Here is a 27,126-nt window from a genome sequence, read left to right as displayed (position 1 = left end):
TTTGTGTCAAGCCATTTTTCCCATTGAACTATCTGTTAGATTTAAGGTACTGTAGACAGTGAGTAAGGTAAACCTTCTTGACTGGCATGAATTACAAACTCTTAATACTTCTTAACACTCCATTTAAAAAATGGTTCTCTTATGCACACGGCCTGATGAAAGGGCTTAAGTACATTATATTTAGGAAAGTACTGGTAACATTCAATAGTGTTAAACTATTGGAGCCTCTTTGAAGATGGAGAATAAGATACAAAAAGGACATTTGAGTAAATAAGGATATATGGTCAGAAATAGAGCATAGTGAACATTTGGGTGTGCGTTACTGCATTCCATAGTTATACACAAATAATTTTAAGATTTTTCTTTTTTGTATCTTTGACCTATATATTGACTAGTATATAATGCAAATTTGATGGCAATTTTTTTTAAAAGTCATATTCTGTCTCTTTAGTGTATCATATTGGTGAAACTTTAGACAAACTGAGTTAAAAAATTTTTTTAAATTAGCATATAATGTATTATTAGCCCCAGGGGTACAGGTCTGTGAATCGCCAGATTTACACATTTCACAGCACTCATCATAGCACATACCTTCCCCAATGTCCATAACCCCACCACCCTCTCCCTTCCTCCCTCCCCCAGGGCAACCCTCAGTTTGTTTTGTGAGATTAAGAGTCTCTTATGGTTTGTCTCCCTCCTGATCCCACTTTGTTTCATTTACTCTTTTCCTACCCCCTATTCCCACATGTTGCCTCTCAACTTCCTCATATCAGGGAGATCAGACAAACTGAGTTTAAGTTCCAGAGTTTAGTAGTTAGGTGACCTTGAGCAAGTGATTTTTTCTCTCTAAACCTTGGTTTTGTTATTTTTAAATAAGGATAATCATAGTACTTTCTTTATTGAAAGAATAACAGAAGTATTGCATATAAGTGTCCATGTTTATGTACAAAATGACACCCTTTGTCAGATAAGATTCCAGGGGTGGCAGAGTGGCTGAAGAGGGTTTTCTAGTAGGATAGTAAGGAACCAATTCTGAGAAGAGAAATTATATCAGGGTCATCATGTGAAAGACATAAAACTATAGTAGTAGGTTGAAAGGAAGGCTCTTACAGAACAGTTGCCATAGAAATAATATTCCATAGAAACCAATTAAGAGTTTTTCAAGACTATATCTATGTAAGATATCTAACAGTGGAAAAAAAATAAGAGAAACAACTATTTCAAGGAGAAGACATTTCAGACAAAAAGGCAAAGGAAAAGAGCATTGGTACAAAAGAAGGTGAAGACCAACTGGCAAAATTCCCTTCGCCACACTGGTTAGGGACTGGCATTAACTCCTTGGTAAAAGAGAACTGAAGATGAGATCAGATCTATTGTTTACTTTCTATGACTCCTTAAATGTAGCTCCATACAGTAATCTGTACACAATCACAGAACTGGATCCCAGAGGGGAAGAAGTTCCCAAATGTCAAGAGAGGAAAGAAGTCTACGTCCCTCAGAAACTGGATAGAATGGTGAAAAATATGAAATTAGCTATAAAAATTGAAATTGTGTAACAGAAGTCACAATGTTATGTATGTTCACACATTTTTCTTTCTTGAAAATAAAAATAAAAACAAAGGAGGTGACCAAACATTTGAAGATTTTGGACAAGCAGTATCTAAAGTGAGAGAGAAACAAACACAGGCTCACACCATGAGCCTTCTGTGATTTCTGGATTTCAGTGACCAGTACAATATCCCACCCTCCAGCATCCCTTCCCTCCCTCACTACCTTAATGGGAACTGACATAAGGTTGCCAAGTTCTTATTTTAACAAGTACTGACGTTTAAAAACAATCGCAAATCACCATTTACTCCATTCTTCATTTTACAAAAGAATGAACTTATACCAAAAAATATAGGATGGACATGAACTGGGAGGGTAAGTGCATTATGAAAAACTCTCTATATCACTCTCATTATTCTCATTTTCGTGCTGGTATGGGACAACTTCTCTGTGGACGGAATTGGTTTGTGGGCCAAGATTTCCAACCTACTGCCCCAGAGCACTGTGGTGTTCCAGCATCATGGATAAAGGCACCTATACCACCAACTCAAACATTTTATTCCTATGCAAATGCATATAGGGTTTTTGTTACACAATGTGGGTATAAGGCAGTCTCAACAAATCCCTTATCAATTTAACAAACCTTTATTTTTGCAAAATTTGACATATAGACCAATTTTGGCCCTACATCGGTTATTAGAGTTGAGATTCCCTTTCAATGAGCAACCAATAATAGTACCAAGACCCTATGTTTAACTCATATAATATCACTTACAACAGTGGATTGCAACATTGGCTGCCATGACTAGCTCCCTTCTAGACACTGAACATCTTGAGGGCAGTAACTAGTTTTCCTTACAACCAAAGCAACAGTTGGGACAATGTGAGCCCTTATACCTATGTAAGAACAAATGGCTTTGCTCAGATTATGTCTCCTGAAACATAATAACAATACACAACAAACCCCTGCTGCTATGTTCTAGTTTATTGATGAAAAGAGGAATTGGCTCTGTCCTTCAAAATTTACTGATTCATTCTTCAGAATACATGAAACCGCTACTAAGTGTTTAGCTTTGTGCTAACTGCTAAAGACAATCAAGACGAGCAGAATGGAGCTCTTGCCTTCAAGGGTGGCAACAGCACTTGCTCTCAGGAGCTCACATTATCCTCTTAGTAAAGTGCCAGTTTCCTGAATGATATAAATAATAAAATTGTTTGTGATCTCCACAGAGTAAACACTTGCTCTGATATGCTTTTCTTAATGAGAATAAGGTCTGTTTATCACTGTAAGTAGCAATACCCACTCTATTTCTCTAAGAGTCCTCTTCTCTAACAGATTACAGCCACTAGCCCCCGACACACTTTACTTAAATTGGAGCCTTAGCCTTATCCACTATAAATGAAACAATAAATCTGCTTACTATTGCAAGTCTTGTTGTATTTGCTGTTCTCCTGTGCAAAACCTTCCAGCCGGCACTGAAAACGATGCTGCCAAAATTCTTGAAACCAAGGGTTTCGAAGGTTTGTTTCTGGACGGAGCTTCAGATAATAATCGTCAAACCACTTGACATCGGGAGATTGGAGCTTGATTGTGATTCCACCAACAGCTTCTCGCTGATATCCATCTGTCACATCATACCTGTCAGCCCAGCCATCACTGTGGGGAAACAAAAACCAGCTCAGCTCAGAACAGATACTTTCTAAGGAAATGATTCCATATTTGCTTTCCTTTTGAAAAGATCAGTCATTAAAAGGCGCCTCAGGCCACTTCAGGGTCCTACGTTATACCTACATGATTACTGAAAAAGAAGCTTAGAATAAAGAGTATAAAACACCAGGGGAACTTTACACCTAAGAGGACTAGAAGGTACCAGTCTCACTAATCTCAAACTGTGGAGAATAACCTAATGTTTTTGGCAGAATTTTACTGGTTGAAAAACTGGTATATGTATGGAAATAGCATGATATCACCATTCATAGTATTAACTGAGTGTTTATTTTATCCTTTTTTAAGATTTTATTTATCCATTTGACAGACAGAGGTCACAAGTAGTAGAGAGGCAGGCAGAGAGAGAGGGGGAAGCAGGCTCCCTGCTGAGCAGAGAGCCCTATGTGGGGCTCGATCCCTGGACTCTGGGATCATGAGCTGAGCTGAAGGCAGAGGCTTTAACCCACAGAGCCACCCAGGTGCCCTGAGTGTTTAGTAGCTAGGTCAAGTTAAATTTAAATCCATTCTGTTCCTTTACTTTATTATAATTATTATAATGATCATAAAGTAAAAATGAAAATATTTTGGAGCACCTGGGTGGCTCAGTGGGTTAAAGCCTCTGCCTTCGGCTCAGTTCATGATCCCAGGGTCCTGGGTTTCAAGCCCCACATTGGGCTCTCTGCTCGGCAGGGAGCCCATTTCCCTTCCTCTCTCTCTGCCTGCCTTTCTGCCTACTTGTGCTCTCTGTCTGTCAAATAAAATAAAAAATTTTAAAAAATCTTAAAAAAATGAAAATATTTCTCAAACACACCTAATATTAATGTAACCATCCTACAACATGATATTCTTTTTTCCCCCACATTTTACAAGTAAATTATAAAGAGGTTTAAAAAACCTTCTGATTATGGTCATTCTGTTCAGTATAGATTCTTCAGCACTTCACACCAAAGTCCCATAATCCACAGTCCATATACTCTTTCCCATCACAAGGTACTTCTTTAATATATTTAAAATGCACACATGAAATCCTGTTTGCGTTGGACAGATTAGAAAACTTCTTAACAATGAACCATCAAGGATGGTGACAGGGACCATCCACTTCAATATTACTATCATTCTATGCACTGATAACTCAAAGTAACCTAGGGATTTTAAAATAAAAGAGTTTGAAACCAGAGAGTTCATAATACAATGGTTTAAGAGTGTGAAAGAATAAGGGGGAAAGTATTCTAAGCTTATTTGGAAAATATGTGAAACAAAACTTTGGAAACAAAAGACATAAAAAGATATTTATATTAAATTTGGGCACACTTCAGGGAAGGACAAAAGATACTGATTTTTCCATTCTCTCTCCCATTGGAGGATGCACAACTTGTGCTAAGTATATGCTGGGACCCAGTGGGGCTGTCCTTCCTTTGAATACAGGCAAGTGCTTTTTCAGGGAAGGTAAAGAAAATCAAGGGACTTTATAACATTGAGAAAAAGTAACAAATAGGGAAGAGAAAGAGTTTGGAGAGAGCTGAGCGGAAGAACAGGATGGAGACTCTGAATGTGAAGCAGGAAGTGCTTGGAGGTTAGAGGGGGTGGGGTGAGGGAGACACCCGAGAAAGGGGGAGAGAAAGGATTTACATTCACAATCATTGTTTATTTCATACATATTAGATATATTTATCAGAACGTGAATCTCCCTTTATCTTCCTTCAAATGTATTTTTCTCTTTTTAACTTTTTTTGTAGGCGGAGAGCATGCTCCAATATTTTGCATATAAAATCAGTGCTGGGGAAGGTATTACGTAAGTAATTAATTAAAATAAGTATAAAAAATGTACTTTTATTCTAGCATGCTCTGCTACGGCAACTCTGACTTAAAAACTGATAATGAGAGTTTTTCCAAAGGTCGCAGATTACTCATTAAGATATCATAGGGGCTTGCCATAACTTGAGATGTTTCCTACGGCATCAGTGGGTGGAAGAGGAGAAACAAACAAACAAACAGAACGAACTATTTCTTCTTCTAAGTCGTCACTGACAAAAGAGATTTCGTTAAAAAATTATGGTAAAATTTCAAAAACTTTTGTGGCAGCTCAGGAAAAAGACGAATAAGTCATGCAATATGTTTTGTCCCAGTGTTGAATTTGGTTACTTCACACATTCTCTTCCCTCAAATTTCTCATTTTCAGCTGCAGAGGATTTTATTTAAAGCTGACAAGTTGAAATGATGTGGGCTTGTTTGCCTCATTTTCTCCCTCTGTTGTGGAGGGTTTATTATATCACTGGTATGAGAGTGTGGGTCTCATTGGCGCCAGAGGAGATGCAGGGGCGTGCTGCAAACGGGGCAGGAAGGGCTGTTTGTCAAGCAGAGCCCCATTCTCCAAGAAGTGGGAATTTAAATTGCTCCTTTTGTTAATGCTAGCTTGCTCTTATGTAACACTATGATTATGAATATTACATAAGAAATGTAAGATTATAATGGGTCCAATTTACCCTTCACAATTCATTCATTGAATTTAATAGGGATTGTAAAAAGCTTGTCTTGATAAACTTTTCTAGAGAAAATATTTCCATAAAAAAAGTATCTATGCCAGAGTTTGTTAACTGACTCAATTCACACCATGTTCTTCAGCTTTTTTTTGGTTGTTGTTGTTCAGGTATAAATTCCTTATCCATATTTAAGAAGTTGGCAAAAGATGTTTTAGTAGTAGTCTATAAGTTAGAGTTGTGCAGTCAAATGCTCTACCACTGAGCTATGCCCCCTAGAGCTGTGAATTTAAGTTTTGTTCCAGATGTTTCCATTCAATAGCAAAGTAAAAAATCATAATGGAGTTTGTAATTAAACAGAAAATTCCAATATCTATTTGATAAACAAGGTTATTCTATTTAAACTTAGTGAGGAATGTCTGCTATATAAGTTTCAAGAAACTTCATTCCGTGATGGCTAAGTTAGATGGTGTCGTATTGACTTTAGGTTATTAAACATTAACATTTTCATAAAAATGTGCTTTTAAGGGTGCCTGGGTGGCTCAGTGGGTTAAGCCTCTGCCTTCGGCTCAGGTCATGATCCCAGGGTCCTGGGATCGAGTCCCGCATCGGGCTCTCTGCTGGGCAGGGAGCCTGCTTCCTCCTCTCTCTCTCTCTGCCTGCCTCTCTGCCTACTTGTGATTGCTCTCTGTCAAATAAATAAATAAATAAAATCTTTAAAAAATGTGCTTTTAAGATTTGTGTTAAGATGACAGGGTATCTCTAAGTAAGAAATAATAAATCCAAAAGCAAAATGAAATGCCAAGAAAAACTTATGCTACTTTTCTATGATCTAATGCTTTACATTATACTGATAGATTAGACTGTCAAGTACTACCTAAATACTTTTGGGAGACATCTATTTTACCAAAGAAGGAATAAAGAGTGGGGAGGAAGATAAGGGAAGAAATTAAAAATACACCATATTTCAAATACCTCTCCCCATTTAGTATCTATCTATCTATCTACCTGCCTATGTATCTCGACCCATTCGTCCATCCATTCATCCATTTATCTAATTTCTCTTCTCACTAGTGGGCATTTTACCCATCTCCCCATAATCCACTTCATTATTTTTCTTCTGATTTCTTGATATACAGTCAGTCTTCATTATTTGCAGATTCTGTATGCGCAGATTCACCTACTTGCTAACATTTATTTGCAAGCCCCACATTAATACCCATGGCAGCTTCATGACACTTCCCACATGCACAGGGTGGCAAAAATTGTTGAGTCTCTGGATGTCCACATTCCCAGCTGAGATTGAACAACATGCTCCTCTGCTTTCTGGTTGGAGCTCTCATAAACAAGTGTCCTTTTCATGATCTGTTTAGTAGCAGGGTTTTTTTTTTTTTTTATTTTTGTGGGTTTTTTGTTATTGTTTTTGATTTCACTGTTTAAAATACCCCCCCACCCAGCATAGTGCTGATGTGTTATCTAGAGTTCCCAAGTGCAAGAAGGCTATGATATCACCTACACAGAAAATGCATTTTTAAAATCAGCTACATTCATGCATGAGTAAAGTGTTATTTGGTGGGAGTTCAATATTAATGAATCAACAATATATTTTAAATAAGGTATCTTTAGACAGGACATGCATAAAGCAAGGTTATGTACTGCCTACTTGATGGAAATGTGAAAAGAGGCCCACAGCAATTTAAACCTGTCCTTCTCCTGGGGATAGTGGTCACTATTCACAGATTCAATGTTTGGTGCATGTTTATGGCACATAACTTCTGTGAAAAACAAGAATTCAGTATACATATAATATTCTTAATTGGAGTGTTATATTAGGCCTCCACCTTTTCTTTGACTATAGAAACTGAGTGACTTGGACATTTAGAACAGGAAAAACATTTTTAGCTTACTTAGGTTGGCTTAACTAAAGGAGGAATCTTTAATATGGACCCATTCTCAAGGAATCTAAGGTATTGGATTCTTTAAATTCTCCCTGAAGACATCTTAAGGACATGCTCATCTGGCAAGAATTTATTTTCATTTTCTTTCCAAACTGTACTACCCAAATATATATGCCTCCTCTATTATCTACATATCCTCCTTTCTCCTCTCGGCCCTCAATTCCCACTATTCCTCCTATTTAGCAATTCACAGAAATTTAATTTTTATCTCTTTTCAATAGAAGGTTGTTGTTTAACAAAATTGACTCTGAAATTCTCCAGCTAGAGTTCTTCAATCTCTCTATAGCTTTTCTTATTTCCACCAACATTTATTAAATACCTGCCTATTTTGGACTAAATTATTTTGTGGCAATGAAAAATTCCAGTGTCCCAGTGGTTTAGTACAAAAGTTTATTTCTTGCTCAGCATTTAGATTCATTGCAGAGGGTTATAATTCTCCTCCATGTTGCCTTCATTCTGAGACATAGTCTGAAAGAATAGTTTCCTTCTGGGACATGGCCAGTCTTATAGAAGGAAAAAATATCCAATGGGTTTTTTTTTTTTTTAAAGATTTTATTTATTTATTTGAGAGAGAGAGAGAGAGAGAGAGAGAGAGAGAGAATGAGAGAGAGAGCATTGGGAGAGAGAGGTCAGCAGGAGAAGCAGACTCCTTGCTGAGCAGGGAGTCCGGTGCAGGACTTGATCCCAGGACTCCAGGATCATGACCTGAGCCGAAGGCAGCTGCTCAACCAACTGAACCACCCAGGCGCCCATCATCCAATGGTTCTTAAGTAGTCCACTCAGAAGTGGTGCAGGTCACTTCTGCTCATATTTCATTGATGAAAGCAAGTCGTATGGGCAAGCCTTACCTAAATAGGACAGGTGTGTATGATTTTTCCCACATAGGGGATCAATGAATGTTGTGAATAAAAATTCACTTCACCACATTTATTATCTATTGAAACTGTTTTGAGATTGAGAAAAACAAGTTAAGTTGGGAAAAATAAAGATGGCGGGGTACTAGGAAGAGGCGTCTTTTCAGCTGGTACCCCAAAGTGAGCTGATTACCTACCAAAGAACTCTGATCACCCATGAAATCAGCCTGAGATCAGAATTATACACGTCTGGATCTCTACAGGGGCAGAAGACGCCAGTGAGCAGGTAAAGCGGAATGGGAACAGCGGACTGAGATCGGAAGATAAACAAAAGGGGGAGGGAGCCACCAGAGGCGACCGGTGGGAAAGTAATACCCCGATACGAGCGAGAGTGCCCTGCGTCTGGGGACCAGCATTAACTCGGAGACTGGTTGAAAGCACTCCAAAAGAGCAAAGGATCGCGGGGGCAAACTGTGGGAATCGGGGCGGCTAGGGACAGGGGCTTGAGTCCCCGGTCCCAGACGGCCTCCCCGGCGCGGAAGCAGAGAGAGTGCGGCGGAGAAACCGGCTCCTGGTCCCTAAGCCGCCAGCGTGCCCCAGAGCGCGGGGTTCCGGCTCCTGTGAGGGGATGGGAGCCGGTCTGCAGAACGCGCGCTAGCCCTACCACAAAGCTTGAGATGCGCGTGTACGTCGCTCCAGCTCTCCTGGGTTTCTAAGGCCCTGGGGCGCTTCTAGACCCGGGCCATTGTTTCAAAGTCTAAGCCTCGCGCCCGCGAAACTCTTCCCCGGACAGAGGCGCGCAAAAGCCCAGCCTGCGACTTACGGACCAGCGCCCCGTTCTCAGTGCCCCAGACGCGCGCCCGACCCACAGCCGCCTCTGAAAAGAGGTGCGCGCAAGCCGGGCACTCCCAGCCCCGGCCAGCGGCAAAATCTCAGTGTGCGATCGCTGCTTGGAACCTCTCTGGCGGTCAGGAGCTCCCAGACAGCCGCCACTGCCTTGGCTTTGGGGACGAGCAAAAGATCCTGCGCCCCCAGGGTCTTTAACTTGGAACCTGCACTGCCAGCATCCAAGGGGGAATTTATTCAGCTTCTGCACCCAGACTGAGGCTTCTGAGACGGAGATCAGGAAGTGTTCCAGGGTGCACCTTGACTGCACCAGAGTTGATACATCCAGCTACATCTGTTCAGTCTTCTCCCACCAAAATGACTAGGAGGAGGAATGCCCAACAGAAGAAAAATACAGAGGATGGACCTTCCACAACAGAGCTAACGGCTATCAACATAGACAATATGTCGGAAAGAGAATTCAGGCTAACAATTATCCAGGCAATAGCTAGGTTGGAGAAAGCCATGGATGACCAAACAGAATTGATTAGAGCCGAACTGAAAGCGACCAGACAGGATGTTCACAATGTTAGGGCGGAGCTTAAAGCTACCAGGGAGGAGGTCCACAATGCTCTCAATGAGTTCCAATCCAATCTAAACTCTCTCAAAGCTAGGGTAACTGAGACAGAAGATAGAATTAGTGATCTGGAAGACAAACAGATAGAGAGAAAGGATCAGGAGGAAGCCTGGAACAAACAGCTTAGATCCCACGAAAGCAGAATTAGGGAAATAAGTGATGCCATGAAGCGTTCCAACGTCAGAATTATTGGAATTCCTGAAGGGGAGGAGAAAGAAAGAAGTCTAGAAGATGTCGTGGAACAAGTCCTTCATGAAAACTTTCCGAATCTCGCGAATGAAACCAGCGTTCATGTACTAGAGGCTGAACGGTCTCCACCCAAGATTATACACTCCAAAAAAACATCACGACACCTGATAGTCAAATTGAGAAATTATAATTGTAGGTATAATCTCTTGAAAGCTGCCAGGGCAAAGAGGCTCCTTACTTACAGAGGGAAGCCCATCAGAATAACGTCAGACCTGTCCACAGAGACCTGGCAAGCCAGAAGAGGCTGGCAAGATATATTCAGGGCACTAAATGAGAAGAACATGCAGCCAAGAATACTTTATCCAGCAAGACTGACATTCAAAATGGATGGAGAGATAAAGAGTTTCCAAGACCGGCAAGACTTAAAAGACTATGCAACCACCAAGCCGATACTGCAGGAAATATTAAGGGGGGTTCTATAAAAGAGGAAAAATCCCAAGAATAGCATTGAACAGAAATATAGAGACAGTCTACAGAAAGAAAGACTTCAAAGGTAACTCGATGTCAATAAAAACGTATCTATCAATAATCACTCTCAATGTGAATGGCCTCAATGCACCCATAAAACGGCACAGGGTTGCAGATTGGATAAAACGACAGGACCCATCCATATGCTGTCTACAAGAGACCCATTTTGAGCCTAAAGATACACGCAGACTGAAAGTGAAGGGGTGGAGAAGCATCTTTCATGCCAATGGGACTCAAAAGAAGGCTGGGGTAGCGATTCTCATATCAGATAAATTAGACTTCAAACTAAAGACTGTAGTCAGAGATACAGAAGGACACTACATAATCCTTAAAGGGACTATCCACCAAGATGATCTAACAATTGTAAATATCTATGCTCCCAATATGGGAGCAGCCAATTACTTAAGAAAACTGTTAATCAAGATAAAGAGTCATATTGATATGAATACACTAATCGTAGGTGATCTTAACACGCCTCTTTCAGAATTAGACAGATCATCGAAGCAGAAAATCAATAAAGAAACAAGAGCATTGAACGACACATTGGACCAGATGGACCTCATAGATATATACAGAACATTCCACCCTAAAACAGCAGAATACTCATTCTTCTCAAGTGCACACGGAACCTTCTCCAGAATAGACCACATACTGGGTCACAAATCAGGACTCAGCCGATACCAAAAGACTGAGATTATTCCCTGCATATTCTCAGATCACAATGCTTTGAAACTGGAGCTCAATCACAAGGAAAAGTTCCGAAGGAACTCAAACACCTGGAAGCTAAAGACCACCTTGCTTAAGAATGCTTGGATCAACCAGGAGATCAAAGAAGAACTGAAACAATTCATGGAAACCAATGAGAATGAAGACACTTCGGTCCAAAACCTATGGGATACAGCAAAGGCGGTCCTAAGGGGAAAATATATAGCCATCCAAGCCTTGCTCAAAAAAATTGAAAAATCCAGAACACACCAGCTGTCTCTACACCTTAAAGAACTGGAGGATCAACAACAAATCAAACCAACTCCACACATAAGAAGGGAAATCATCAAGATTAGAGCTGAGATCAATGAGGGAGAAACCAGAGATACAGTAGAACGTATCAATGAAACTAGAAGCTGGTTTTTTGAAAGAATCAATAAGATCGATAAGCCACTGGCTACACTAATCCAAAAGAAAAGAGAGAAATCCCAAATTCATAAAATTATGAATGAAAGGGGAGAAATCACAACTAACACCAAGGAAGTAGAAACAATCATCAGAAGTTACTACGAACAGTTATATGCCAATAAGCTTAGCAACCTTGATGAAATGGATGCATTCCTGGAAAAATATAAACTACCAAAATTGAACCAGGAAGAAATCAACAACCTGAATAGACCGATATCTAATAACGAGATTGAAGCAGTGATCAAAAATCTCCCAAAAAACAAGAGCCCAGGACCTGACGGATTCCCTGGGGAATTCTACCAAACCTTCCAAGAAGAAATAACACCTATTCTCCTGAAGCTGTTTCAAAAAATTGAAGCAGAAGGAAAACTTCCAGACTCTTTCTATGAAGCCAGCATTACCCTGATCCCCAAACCAGGCAAGGACCATACCAAAAAGGAGAATTTCAGACCAATATCACTGATGAATATGGATGCTAAGATTCTCAACAAGATCCTAGCCAACAGGATCCAACAACACATTAAAAAGATTATCCACCATGATCAGGTGGGATTCATCCCTGGGCTACAAGGATGGTTCAACATTCGTAAATCAATCAATGTGATACAACAAATTAATAGGAGAAGAGAGAAGAACCACATGGTCCTCTCAATTGATGCAGAAAAAGCATTTGACAAAATCCAACATCCGTTCCTGATTAAAACGCTTCAAAGTATAGGGATAGAGGGAACATTCCTGAACCTCATCAAATCTATCTATGAAAGACCCACAGCAAATATCATCCTCAATGGGAAAAAGCTTGCAGCCTTCCCGTTGAGATCAGGAACAAGACAAGGATGCCCACTTTCACCACTCTTGTTCAACATAGTATTAGAAGTCCTAGCAACAGCAATCAGACAACAGAGAGAAATAAAAGGTATCCAAATTGGTAATGAAGAAGTCAAACTCTCTCTCTTCGCAGATGACATGATTCTTTATATGGAAAACCCAAAAGACTCCACCCCCAAACTACTAGAACTCATACAGCAATTCAGCAGCGTGGCAGGATACAAAGTCAATGTGCAGAAATCAGTGGCTTTCTTATACACTAACAAGGAAAATACAGAAAGGGAAATTAGAGAATCGATTCCATTTACTATAGCACCAAGAACCATGAGATACCTGGGAATAAACCTAACTAAAGAGGTAAAGGATCTATACTTGAGGAACTATAGAACACTCATGAAAGAAATTGAAGAAGACACAAAAAGATGGAAGACCATTCCATGCTCTTGGATCGGAAGAATAAACATCGTTAAAATGTCTATACTGCCTAGAGCAATCTATACTTTTAATGCCATTCCGATCAAAATTCCACCGGCATTCTTCAAAGAGCTGGAGCAAATAATCCAAAAATTTGTATGGAATCAGAAGAGACCCCGAATCGCTAAGGAAATGTTGAAAAACAAAAATAAAGCTGGCGGCATCACCTTACCTGATTTCAAGCTTTATTACAAAGCTGTGATCACCAAGACAGCATGGTACTGGCATAAAAACAGACACATAGACCAGTGGAACAGAGTAGAGAGCCCTGATATGGACCCTCAACTCTATGGTCAATTAATCTTCGACAAAACAGGAAAAAATATACAGTGGAAAAAAGACAGTCTCTTCAATAAATGGTGCTGGGAAAACTGGACAGCTATATGTAGAAGAATGAAACTCGACCATTCTCTTACACCGTACACAAAGATCAACTCAAAATGGATAAAAGACCTCAACGTGAGACAGGAATCTATCAGAATCTTAGAGGAGAACATAGGCAGTAATCTCTTCGATATCAGCCACAGCAACTTCTTTCAAGATACGTCTCCAAAGGCAAAGGAAACAAAAGCGAAAATAGACTTCTGGGACTTCATCAAAATCAAAAGCTTCTGCACAGCAAAGGAAACAGTCAAAAAAACAGAGGCAACCCACGGAATGGGAGAAGATATTTGCAAATGACAGTACAGACAAAAGGTTGATATCCAGGATCTATAATGAACTCCTCAAACTCAACCCACACGAAACAGACAAACACATCAAAAAATGGGCAGAAGATATGAACAGACACTTCTCCAATCAAGAAATACAAATGGCTATCAGACACATGAAAAAATGCTCATCATCATTAGCCCTCAGGGAGATTCAAATTAAAACCACATTGAGATATCACCTTACACCAGTTAGAATGGCCAAAATTAACAAAACAGGAAACAACATGTGTTGGAGAGGATGTGGAGAAAGGGGAACCCTCTTACACTGTTGGTGGGAATGCAAGTTGGTGCAGCCTCTTTGGAGAACAGTGTGGAGATTCCTCAAGAAATTAAAAATAGAGCTTCCCTACGACCCTGCAATTGCACTCCTGGGTATTTACCCCAAAGATACAGATGTCGTGAAAAGAAGGGCCATCTGTACCCCAATGTTTATAGCAGCAATGGCCACAGTCGCCAAACTATGGAAAGAACCAAGATGCCCTTCAACGGATGAATGGATAAGGAAGATGTGGTCCATATACACTATGGAGTATTATGCCTCCATCAGAAAGGACGAATATCCAACTTTTGTAGCAACATGGATGGGACTGGAAGAGATTATGCTGAGTGAAATCAGTCAAGCAGAGAGAGTCAATTATCATATGGTTTCACTCATTTGTGGAGCATAACCAATAGCATGGAGGACAAGGGGCGTTAGAGAGTAGTAGGGAATTTGGGTAAATTGGAAGGGGAGGTGAACCATGAGAGACTATGGACTCTGAAAAACAGTCTGAGGGGTTTGAAGTGGCGGGGGGGTGGGAGGTTGGGGTACCAGGTGGTGGGTATTATAGAGGGCACAGCTTGCATGGAGCACTGGGTGTGGTGAAAAAATAATGAATACTGTTTTTCTGAAAATAAATAAATTGGGAAAAAAAAAAAAAAAAAAACAAGTTAAGTAAGTTTTACACACTATACTCCAAGACTCACAGTCTAATAGAGGAATGGAGAGGAGGACAGACATATAAATCAATGACCTCATACAAATAAATATTGTTGCAGGTGTGAAACAAATGCAGTGGGAGAGAACATCAGCAAATAATTAGTTCTGTTAGGGAAATCAGATTTACCTATTTATTTATTTATTCATTTATTTATAAAAGGAAACACATTTATTTGAAAGAGAGAGTGTGGAGGCAGAGCAGAGGGAGAGGGAGAGAGAATCTTAAGCAGGCTCCACGTTCGGCATGGAGCCTGACTTGGGGTCCATCTTAGCACCCTGAGATCATGACCTGAGATGAAATCAAGATTTTGATGCTTAACAAATGAGCCACACAGGTGCACCCAGCTTTATTTATTTTTAAAATATTTATTTATTTTATTATGGGGGGCAAACTCCCATTGCTCTTGGAGCTCTGCTTAACTCTGTCTCAGAACACTGAGATCATGACCTGAGTTGAAACCAGGAGACCAGAGCTTAACCAACCAAGCCAGTGAGGTACCCTGAAAGATCAGTTTTAAATTGAGTTTGACAAGTATGGGTAATACTTTTATATATATATCATATGAAATATATATATTTTATATATATATAATATGGAGTGACAATGGTATTTTGAAATTTTATTTTCTAGGTAGGGAGAAGGTATTTGGGAATCTGGAAAAGTGACTTAGAAGCAGTGCAGCTACTTTGATCATTCAGGACAGTGAACCAATGAGAAGTAAGCAGAGGAACACCAGTTGCGAATGGTCTTTTGTGTCATCCCAATGGTTTGGACATTTTCATTCAGATGACAGGAAGCCAGTGGTGGCTTTTAAGGTGGGAAATGAAATGAGGAGATGATGAGAATCGGAGGAAATATGGTAGCAGTGGGAACAGATCAGAGTGATCATAGATGAGTATTCAGGGAATCAAGTTAGAAAATGTGCTGCAGCGGTAACGGAAACCACTGGAGGCCTGAATTTAAAGCAGGAGCAGGAGGCCTGCAGAGGCTTCTTTGTAAGGAATACCAAGAATCCCCTAGGAAGAGATGTGTGGAAAATAGGGGTAAAGGGGGAGTTTTATAGTTTATGCTATCATGAGGATATTGTTGTTCCATATCCTAAATGTAAAGTAGAGGGAGACAACAGGTCTGGTGTGAAAAAAAATAAATATAAGTTGGAGTTGTGATGATCATATTTCCCTTTATATGCTCTCTAGTGGTTCTTTTCTCCTGCATTTCGATCTATTCTCTACATATACAACTGATTTGAATGTTAAAAAAATTAATATAGGGTCACCTGGATGGCTCAGTGGGTTAAGCCTCTGCCTTCAGCTCAGGTCATGATCTTAAGGTCCTGGGATTGAGTCCCGCATCAGGCTCTCTGCTCAGCAGGGAGCCTGCTTCCTCTCTCTCTCTTCTCTGCTTGCCTGTCTGCCTACTTGTGATCTCTCTCTGTCAAATAACTGAATAAAATCTTTAAAAAATTAATAAAAGTTAACAATTTTCTTATCTTTGGGCCAGTACCATATTAACCTACCCTATTCTGTTTAGTTTCTATATATGCAAAACAATAGCTATTGGCAATCAGAAAATGAGAAATAACAAAAATAATAGAACTCTAAAGACTTGATACTCTCTACCACTATGTCCTTATAATATAAATATTTTAACCTTATAATTATTATTTTTATCATTTATTTTATTAAATCACTGATATGTAAAGCAGACCAATACTTATGGTTATAAAATAATTACCTCAGGGTTTACAACCAATAGATTTAATATAAAAATATATTTCTGGAATGTTGAAGCCCTTGAAGTCTACATGGTAACAGGAATAAAAAAATTGGAAAATTATGAGGAGAAAAATTTATGAATTATCAAATGTTAGAGATGTTAAATAATTTAAAAATTGTTTCTCTTATCAAAATCTAAATCTGTATAATGTAGATGATATAATCTTCCTTTCCTCATTTCCTGCTCATATATTTTAAGTGATTGCGATGGAAAACAGAAAAATACACGTAGCACAGAAAATTGCATTGGATGATCCTTTAGTTACTGTCTCCATGTACTTCTCATTCCAGTTCATTAACTAGGAAAGCATTTGGAATGCCGCTTTGGTGTGTTCAAACTGCACAGACACTGTGGTAGGTTCTAGTACGTGCCTTAAGGAGTCAACAGTCCATTAGGCATGACCTGGCTGAATGGGCAATCCTGACTTATGAACCCACTGGCAGTTTCTTCATTTACTCTTCAGACTGAACATGCTCTTTCCTTTTTCCTCAGTCTATCTGCAAACGGTACTGTTCATTAGATTTCCAGTCACTGCATCACTTATGGAAAATCACATTTCTGTCCTACCTCCCTGAGATTATTCCCCAATCACCTCAATTAGTATTCTAGGTGTTTCCAAACTCTCTGTTCTTAACATTTACAATCTCTTGATTTATTTACATGGAAGACTAATCACATACAATGGGTATGGATTTCATTAGTTGCACTCTCAAATGGCAACCCGAAGATTCAGTGTAATTCCACAGAATTCTTGGGGAGGAATCTGTTGTGGGCAAACAACTTGAAAAATCCCCTCCAAGTCTGTTTCAAAAGGAGTAATACCAGACTAAAAATATAAGCATCAGAATAACTACTCTTCCGAGGGAGCAGTCATTAAATTAAGGGAAGGAGTTGCGGGCTGGGGTGCTGTGCCAGGCATACGTGGTCATTCTTCAGTCCTGTGTGCCAGAATGTTGGTGCTGCACAGAGTCAGCACACACATGTTTTATCCTGGAGATGTAACACATGGATTCCTTTGCCTCAAATGTGTCATGTGTTCCCACTTCAAGGCCTTCTAGAAAGAGTGCCACCCCCTTCAACACGTCATGTGTCTTCTGATTTTAAAATCCAGTTCATCTGTCAAGCCAGCAGACTGGGCTAGAATGCAGCCTAGCAAACCTTCTTGGGCTCCTCTGGGCTGAACAGTTTCTTCCTCTCTGCTTCCAAAATGTTGGGACATTTATTCCTTTATTCATTGAACAAGTATTGGGTAACAAATATGCTAAATGTAGGGGTAAAGTGGTAAACAGGAAGACAAGACTTGCTCTCATGGGGCAATATTATGATGCTTTTAGTTTTGCATGTGTCATCACATTTATTTCTGTTTTCTCTAACTAGACTAGAAATGTTATGCTTTGGACAGCTCCTCATCTTTATGTCTATTATAAAGGCTGGCACATAGTAAGCACTCAAGAAATGTTTTATATAACGTATTAGAAAATTAGATCTTCAAAGGCAAACTTCAAATTATAGAGAATTATTTTAAGATAACTGGATATATTCATTTTTAACTGAGGATGCTGTGCTGTCAGATGCACCTTATAAAATGACTGTGAAAGGCTGAATTGATTCCCCCTCCAAAATGGTGCTTTCCAATCTTTACCTGATGCTATTAAGGTTAATGAGTACATTCATTAGGCCGCATCCCAGCATTTTTTTTTTTTCAAAATCTGTTCACAACCCACATAATTATTATGGAAACTGCTGTTCTACCCACATGTAATCATCATCCTGCCAAATCTTTTACCAATAGCATTTTAACAGATATTTCAGGATTTTTTTTTTTTCCCTAATAGTGGGAGTCTGCTGACTGGTTGGCTGTCTTCATATAATATATATATTTTTCTCTTCTGGGGGAGTAGGAGGTCTTAGAATCTCTAAATAATAGTGAAAGGCATGAAAGGATATTGCACTTTCAGAGAAAAGTTCTTATGAATATACTATTCAACACTAATGAGTTATTTAATTCTATAGAGAAGTACAATGTAGATTTTTTAAGAAAATGGTTGGGTTACCTACTGAGAATTAACCTATCTCTGGGGTTTATAAATGTGAGTTTTTCCCATTTCCAAGGCTTTATAAAGAATAAGGAGATGTGGATTGCAGGAGCTATATTAGGACATTCGAAAGAAAGATTAAAAAGTTAGGAACCGGGGCACCTGGGTGGCTCAGTGGGTTAGGCCTCTGCCTTCGGCTCAGGTCATGATCTCAGGGTCCTGGGATCGAGTCCCGCATCGGGCTCTCTGCTTGGCAGGGAGCCTGCTTTCTACTCTCTCTCTCTGCCTGCCTTTCTGCCTGCTTGGTCGCTCTCTGTCTGATAAATAAATAAAATCTTTTAAAAAAATTTCAAAAATGCTGAAAAAAAAAAGTTAGGAACCTATATTTTGATATGTGTCTAGAGTAGATCAGGTGATTTCTATTGTATTACTTTCCCTAATTCTCTATAGGCTTTGGAGGTGACTATTTTTAGCACAAGTTTTTACTGCTCAGGAAACTGAGGCTCTGAGTGATTAAGGAACCTACTCAAAATTTCACAGCAAATATAGAGGGGATTTAAACCCAGATATTTGCACTGCAAAACTCCTGTGCTTTCCATACCACCTAGAGCCTCCTAAGTAAATTAGTGAATTACAGCGATGGTAGCACAGAGAAGAGTTTCTTAAGTGGATCCTATTTAAGAGGCAGGTAAGGGAGGATAAGGAGCAGAGAGTACGGCTGGGGCTGCATGGGTAGAATTTTCTAACATGGCGCCTGAGATTCCTGGTGTTTGTTGATTCCTCTTACCTTTTTATTCAAACACTAATCTAGATAGGTACTGCTGTGAAGGGATTTTCAAGATGCAATTAAGGTCCCAAATAAATTGACCTTAAAAATACAAGGAGATCAGCCTCAGTGAGTTTGACCTAATCAGGCAATCCCTGAAAAGTGATTGGCTTTTCCCAGACAAAGAGACTCCAGCATGAGAGGGATTTGAGGAGAGAGGGCTGGAGGAAAAGCTCCATGGCTGGCTTTAAAGATGGTGGCAGCTCTGTGTAAAGAAACACAGTGGCCTCTGGGAGCTAAGAGTGCCACCCGGCGAACAATCAGCAAAGAAACAGGGACTCAGGCTCACGTCCAAAAGGAACTGAATGCAGCCAAGAACTTCAGTGTGCTTGGAAGCAGATCCTCCACAAAACCTCTAGAAAAGAATGCAGTTCAGCCAGCGCTCAGATTTCAGCTTGTTTAACCCTCAGTGTAGAACCCACTTAAAGCATGGAGCCCTGACTTCAAGAAAGCATGAGATGATAATGAATACTGTTTTAAGCTGCTAAACTTGTGGTAATTTTCTACACAGTAACTAAAAGTTATTACATATTCCCCACCTCTCTGCTACATTTCCTCACTTGGAAGGAATGCAATTGTAGGAAGTTTGACTGAATTCTTGGTTTGGTCTCAATAGAAAGACTTCCAAAGGTTTGGGGATTACCAGAAATTATGGAGAGTATTTAAAATATTGGAATAGTTGAAATATCCAATTTTCTTCAATTGAGACTTCAGGATGGTAAACATTCTCCCCTCTGGTTTAAAGATTTCTTCTACAGGGGATGCTTCCTTATCACACACATCCTCCACAGAGGAGAAGCTGAGAAAGATCTTTGTGAATAGATTATTTTGCGAGTTGCACAATCTATTGTTTCTCTTCTCACGTTATAGCAATTTGGAGAAATGCAAAAATCGAGGCAACTGTGTAAGATGTGCAATATGGTAAGATAATTCAGTTACATGGAGAAAGCACATTATGAGTAGACTATTGTACCCACAGCTTTCTATAACCTAGGTTTTCTCATGAAGCTTCCTTTCTTAGGATAACCTCACAGTTTTCAAACCCCCTTTCCACTGACTTGAACTGATTTTTTCTGTTATGCCAGTAAACTAAGCATGATGTTCAGAATAATTATTTATGGAACATCTATTAAGTTCCAAGCAATAAAGCGTATTTCATGGTGATGCTGGTGAATATACCCTCCCCCACCCAATATACACACAGATTTGTTTTCTTCCCTTATATCTTAAAACAGATAATCAGGGATTTCATAATTTCAGATCCAACTGTTCTGGTTAGTAGCATTTAATGAGTAGCATGGCACATGCTAAATTCTCTGTAGAGTTTTGCTGATGAGGACTAAGAGAAGAAAAGCTGTTATTCCTTACCCACTCTGCAGCATTACAGAAATATGAACTTACAGAGCAGTAATGGTCCTCACATATTTAGGGTTTGCTGTCTGCTAGGTGTAGCTCTAAGCAGTTTTTATGGGTGCTTCCTCTCTGCCAGGTACTATCTATATATTCATATTCATCATATATTAGAGAGGCTGGGTGGGGGGAGGGCAGAGGGAGAGAGAGAATATTACGCAGGCTCCATATCCAGCACAGAGCCTGACATGGGCTTGATTCCACAACCCTGAGATCACAACCTGAGCCAAAATTAAGAGTGGGATGCTTAATTGACTGAGCCGCCCATGTGCCCCTCATATGATATTTTATATCTTCACATATCATATGATAAAAATTCAGCTGGAAAAATAATAGATCACCCAGGGTTATATAGGGTTCAACCTTGGTCTACCTAAATTTTGAAATCAAACTGAATCTGTTCAACCTATTAATGTCGTCTTTGATCCAAATTGAAGTTACCTGGTTTTGTACACGAAAACATAGAGAGACCAGTTATTTTAATTTCTGTTAAACACACACACGCATGCAATTTTTTTTTTTCCTTCTCCCTGGGACTGTAAGCAAAGAATTGCCTTAAACCACTGCATTCATCTTCTGGAAAAAAAAATGTCCATCTTTGTAGCGTGAGAATACACTGGCACAGTTATTAAGGATCTTTCTACTCACAAAGAAAAGAGCTATTAGGAGAAGCTCAAGAGACCTTGATATCCGTACATAAACACAGAATGGACTCTCTTCAATACACATTTCACTTTGAGGCAACATGTTTTTCCTTGACAAAATATCCCCATGACACCCACTGAAACCAAGTCTGTTGTTAACTTCTCACATCTATCAGAGATGGTTTACCATTAAACACTTACAAGCTGTGGAAGACCAGTAAATAATCAAAAAATGCTCTGGGTGTGAGACTAAGGTTTAGAAATAGTTATTACTGAAGAAGCCAGATAAAAGTCAGAACCTAGATTATGCTGAGTGAAATCAGTCAAGCAGAGAGAATCAATTATCATATGGTTTCACTTATTTGTGGAGCATAACAAATAGCATGGAGGACATGGGGAGTTAGAGAGGAGAAGGGAGTTCGGGGAAGTTGGAAGGGGAGGTGAACCATGAGAGACTATGGACTCTGAAAAACAATCTGAGGGGTTTGAATTGACAGGTGGGTGGGAGGTTGGGGGAACCAGGTGGTGGGTATTATAGAGGGAATGGATTGCATGGACTGGGTGTGGTGAAAAAATAATGAATACTGTTATGCCAAAAATAAATAAAAAATAAATTTAAAAAAAAGAAAAAAAAAGTCAGAACCTAAAAGCCTGGAAATTTAGATGAATTTAGATGCTACAGGCCTAATAATTAATCCAAATAGACTGAAAATATAAGACACATATTAGAAACTGAACAGCTCCTTCCACTTCCAGCTATGATAGATTAGATAAGCCTGCCACTGAAGACAATTAGAAAAGCAAGATAAACTTTGAAAAATTTCTGCTAATGCTGTAAGAAAGCTGTTCAAGTCAGCCATGTCTCAGGGACGAAGATTTTAAAGAGAAAAAAATTGTACTGAGGTATAATTTTCCCTATGAGTTGTGATAATTTACTGAAAGGGAGGGATGAGTGGCTAAGGGGTTGGAACAAAAGCAGAAAGTGAGGCTCAAAGTTTTTTAAGTTCTGGGTTAACATTACTCTAAAACATAATCAGGAAATATCTGGGAGAGAAGACAGCACAGATGTGACAAAGACATTTGGTACTATCCCTTGAGCCATCTGCTTATTTGTAGGCATTTGGTGAGAAGCTTAGAAGTTGAGCATAAGGCAGTGGCTAACAGGCTGAAAAGATGAGCAGAGCTTTACACAGTTACGGTGAATTGAAGAAAAACTAATTGGAATTTTGGACCTCCAAAAAGAAATACTCCCAGTAAATACTCCTGGGTTTCATTTGCGATCTTTAAAGGCTATACCCTCCTTGTCAGGCCAAATCAGAAAAAGACAAGCCCCAACAAAAAAGGGACTCAACTTCAAATTATCTTAATAGTAAATTAGATTAAAATGGTCACTCTAACTGCTGGAAAGCAACAGAAGCAAATATTTGGATGTACGTACCATTAGACTTAGCTTTAGATGATCTCTACATTGTCTATCATTCAATTAAAGTAAATTTAAGCAGTTTTTTTGGGTAGGGGTGAGATGTAGAGGATGTTTATGAACAGATTCTAAAATTTGCATAGAAATATAAATGACTAAGAGTAGTTACTATTATATTGATAAAGGGAACAAAGTTGGGAAAATATACCATTTAGATGCCAAGGCTTAGTATGAAGTTAAAACTATATATAATTTGTAGAGATCAATAAACAGACCAATGGGACAAAGTCCTATATGTTTACAAAGATTTGAGTTCTGACAAAGTCAACAACACAAAGATGTCCAAAAAATGTTCTATTAAAAAATGATAAATCTTGATACTTAATCCTTGAAAATTAATTCCAGGCATATTATAGATCTAAATGTAAATGATAAAACAATAAAGCTTCTAGCTGATAACAAAAACTTCCATATATAACACAAGGAGAATATATTCATCATCTTAGGGTAAGAAAGATTTCTCAAACACAGTATAGAAAGGACTAACCATAAAATCAGGATAATTAAAAGTATTTATAATAAAGTTGACACCTATCTATCTATCTATATATCAAAAGATGTCACTGAATGAAAAGGAGACCACAAATTAAGAGAAGATCTCTGGAGTGTGTGTGTGTGTGTGTGTAAGTAGATATATAGATAATAGATGGATTAATATGTAGGTAGGTAGATGATAGATAATTTAGAAAGTACTTATCCTTAGAATACATAAGAATTCACTTAACATTAGTATAAAAATAAGTCCTATAGAAAAAAAGATCAAGAAGTTTGAACACTACATTTCTCAAGACAGCTTTGAAATGGCCAATAGATAAAACAAGAGCTCCACTTCATTCATAAGGGCAAAACAAAGGAAAGCCACAATGAAGAGCATTATACACCAACATAGGTCTTAAAATCTTAAAATCAATTTTAAAAAAGATTGATATAGACCAGGGTTAAATCTGAAGCAATTTCATTTCTCAAACATTGACAGTAAAAGTATAACTTGTATAATCACTTTGGAAAACTATTTTAGAGTCTTTTCTTTTTCTTTTTTTTTTTAAAGATTTTATTTATTTATTTGAGAGAAAGAGAACCAGAGAGAGAACACGAATGGAGGGGAGGGGCAGAGGCAGAAACAGACTTCCCACTAAGCAGAGAGCCCAATGTAGGGCTCAATCCCAAGATCTGGGATGATAATATGAGCTAAAGGCAGACACTTAACTTAATGAGCCACCCAGATGCCCCTAGGCAGTGTCTATCTCAACTGAATGTAAGCATACACTATGACCAAGCAATTCTACTCTTTGGTATGTCCCCACTAGAAATGCTCTCATATACACATCAAAAGGTATGTAGAAGAATGTTTACATGAGCACTATTTGCAATAGTTCTGTTTTTGAAGACAACCAAAATCTTTTTTTTTTTAAGATGTTATTTATTTGACAGAGACACAGAGAGAGCAGGAACACAAGCAGTGAGAGAGGGAGACAGAGAAGCGCGCTTCTCGATGAGCAAGGAGCCCGATGTGGGGCTCTATCCCAGGACCCTGGGATCATGACCTGAGCCAAAGGCAGACACTTAACCGACTGAGATACTCAGATGCCCCAACAACCAAAATCTTGATTGCCAGGTAAAAAGATCGTAAATTGTGGCTTACTTCACATAACTAGTACGGATAGAGCGAAAATGAACAAGTATCGCTACATGAAGCAAAATGTATAATATAGACATAATGTTGAATGGAAAAATACACACAAAAGAGAAAAACATATTCCATTTATATTAAATTAAGACAAAGACAATCTAACCTACAGTATTAGAAGTTAAGATAATGGTTATTTTTGATGACTGTGCTCCAGCTTTCCTCCTGTTATTGATTTCTTATTTCATTCCACTGTGGTAGGAAAAGATATTTGACATAATTTCTATCTTCCTGAATTTGTTAAGACTTGTTTTGTGGCCTAATATATGATCTATCTTAGAAAATGTTCTGTGTGCACTTGAGAAAAATGTGTATTCTGCTGCTGTAGGAAGGAATGTTCTGTATATGTCTGTTAGGTCCATTTGATCTATAGTGTTGTTCAAATCCTCTGTTTCCTTATTGATTTCCTGTCTGGATGATATATCCATTTTTGAGAGTGGGGTTTTAAAGTCCTCAGTTTTTAATTCTTTGATGTTTATTTCTCCTTTTAGTTCTGTTAGTATTTGATTATATATTTAGGAGCTCTGATGTTGAGTGCATAAGTATTTACAATTGTTTTTATCTTCTTGATGGATACTCCCATTTATCATTACATAATAACCTACTTTGTCATTTCTGACCATTTTTAACTTAAAGTCTATTTTGCCTAATACAAGTATACTAGTCTACTACCCTTGTTTTCTTTTGGTTTCCATTTGTTTGAGATCTCTTTTCTATCCCTTCACTCTCAGTCTATGTGGGCTTAAAACTAAAGTTACTTTTTGTATGCATATTGTTGGATTTTGTTTTTTTATCCATTTAGCCATTCTTTGCCTTTTGATTGGATAATTTAATCCATTTATGTTTAAAGTGATTATATAGATATTAAGACTTAAAATTGCAATTTTTTTGTTTTCTATTTTATTTTTCTGGTTTGATACCTTGTTCCTGTGTCCTCTCTTGCAGGGTTCATTTGTGATTTGGTGACCTTTTGTAGTGGTATGCTTTGACTCTGTTAGCATAATCTTTTGTGTACCTACTACAGATTTTTCCTTTGTGCTTATCATGAGGCACACAAAAAATGTCTTGTAACAACATAATTTCAATAGCAAATGAAATTTTAGCTTTTACTATTCCCCTCCTCATATTTTTGGTTATTGATATAATTTCCATCTTTTGCAATATTATGTACCAAATAAAAAATCATTGTAGCTATGGTTTTCTTAATGTATATGTTTTTAAACTTTTAATCTAGAATTATGAGTGAATTATGCACTAGTATTACAATATTTGAATCTGACTTTATCTGTTTACCAAAGCCTGTGAGTTTTACACATTCAGATATTTTTTTTACAGTGTTAATTAATGTATTTTTTACCTGTGCTTGAAGAACATCCTTTAGCATTCTTGTAAGGCAAGTCTAGTGGTGATGAACTCCCTTAGGTTTTTTGTTTTGGAGAGAGTTTATCTTTCCTTCATTTCTGAAGGACAGTGTGCCTCGTATACTGTTCTTGGTTGACAGTTTTCACCTCTGGTCGGGTTAGGTTGTTGGGGTTGGTGGCACTGGTTGGACTTCTTGATTGAGTTATGGGCTTGGCTCTTCATTTGCTTCTGGTTGAGAGGGGTCTCAGGCCATGGTCTTTCACTGGATGCTGTTGTTGGCTGGACTCTGTTCAAGTGGGGCTGCAGGCAGAGCTTTGTGGTAAGACAGGATCTCAAGCTATGCTTTATAACACCGACTATGTGCTGAAGTTGAGTGAGACTACAGGCTGGGCTTCCCAATCGGATAGGCCAATGGCTCTGTTCTGATGTTGGGCAAGGTCACTGGATAGGCTCTTTGGTTGGGAGAAGCCTTCAGCTGTATTCTATAGTTGGGTAGAGTTAGAGACAGTGTTCCACATTTTGTGGGGTGAGGATTACTTTCCAGGCTCTGTTGTTGGGAAGAGGAGTCTCTGGCTATGTTCCATGACTGGACTGGGTCACTGGTGAGGCTTCCTGATGGCTGTGTTTAGCAATCAGGTAAAGCCATAGATTGGGCTCTATTGTGGGATGGAGTTATTGGCTGGGCTCCATACTGAGTGGCACTGAAGACTGGGTTCCAAGACTGTCTAGGGTCACCATTTAGACTCCATAGCTGCCTGGGTTCTCTGATAAGGCTTCCTAACTGAACAGGACTTGAGGGTTTATTTATTTATTTAGATTTTATTTGATGGAGAGAGAGAAGAGAACAAGCAGGGGAGCAGCAGGCAGAGGGAGAGGAAGAAGCTCCCTACTCAGCAGAGAGTCTGATGTAGGGCTCCATCCCAGGCCCTGAAATCATGACCTAAGCCAAAGGCCGATGCTTAGCTGACTGAGCCACCCACGTGCCCCATGGGTATATTTAGTTCCTAAGCAAG

At 38.9% G+C, this 27,126-nt stretch overlaps 1 protein-coding gene across 3 annotated transcripts in view; it reads right to left on the bottom strand.

Annotated features, from left to right (window-relative positions):
* The window catches only part of GRM5 (glutamate metabotropic receptor 5), a 543,151-nt gene that overhangs the window by 147,166 nt on the left and 368,859 nt on the right, over positions 1–27,126 (bottom strand). For all 3 annotated transcript variants that reach the window (XM_044258344.1, XM_044258343.1, XM_044258346.1), the window contains exon 4: positions 2,970–3,205. In XM_044258344.1, coding sequence (XP_044114279.1) covers positions 2,970–3,205 — 236 coding nt within the window. The remainder of the gene's footprint in view (positions 1–2,969; positions 3,206–27,126) is intronic.

Source organism: Neovison vison, chromosome 7, assembly GCF_020171115.1.
Source record: "Neovison vison isolate M4711 chromosome 7, ASM_NN_V1, whole genome shotgun sequence".
NCBI lineage: Eukaryota > Metazoa > Chordata > Mammalia > Carnivora > Mustelidae > Neogale > Neogale vison.
Note: the sequence above shows the minus strand (reverse complement) of the source record. Positions and strands in the feature narration are given on the sequence as shown.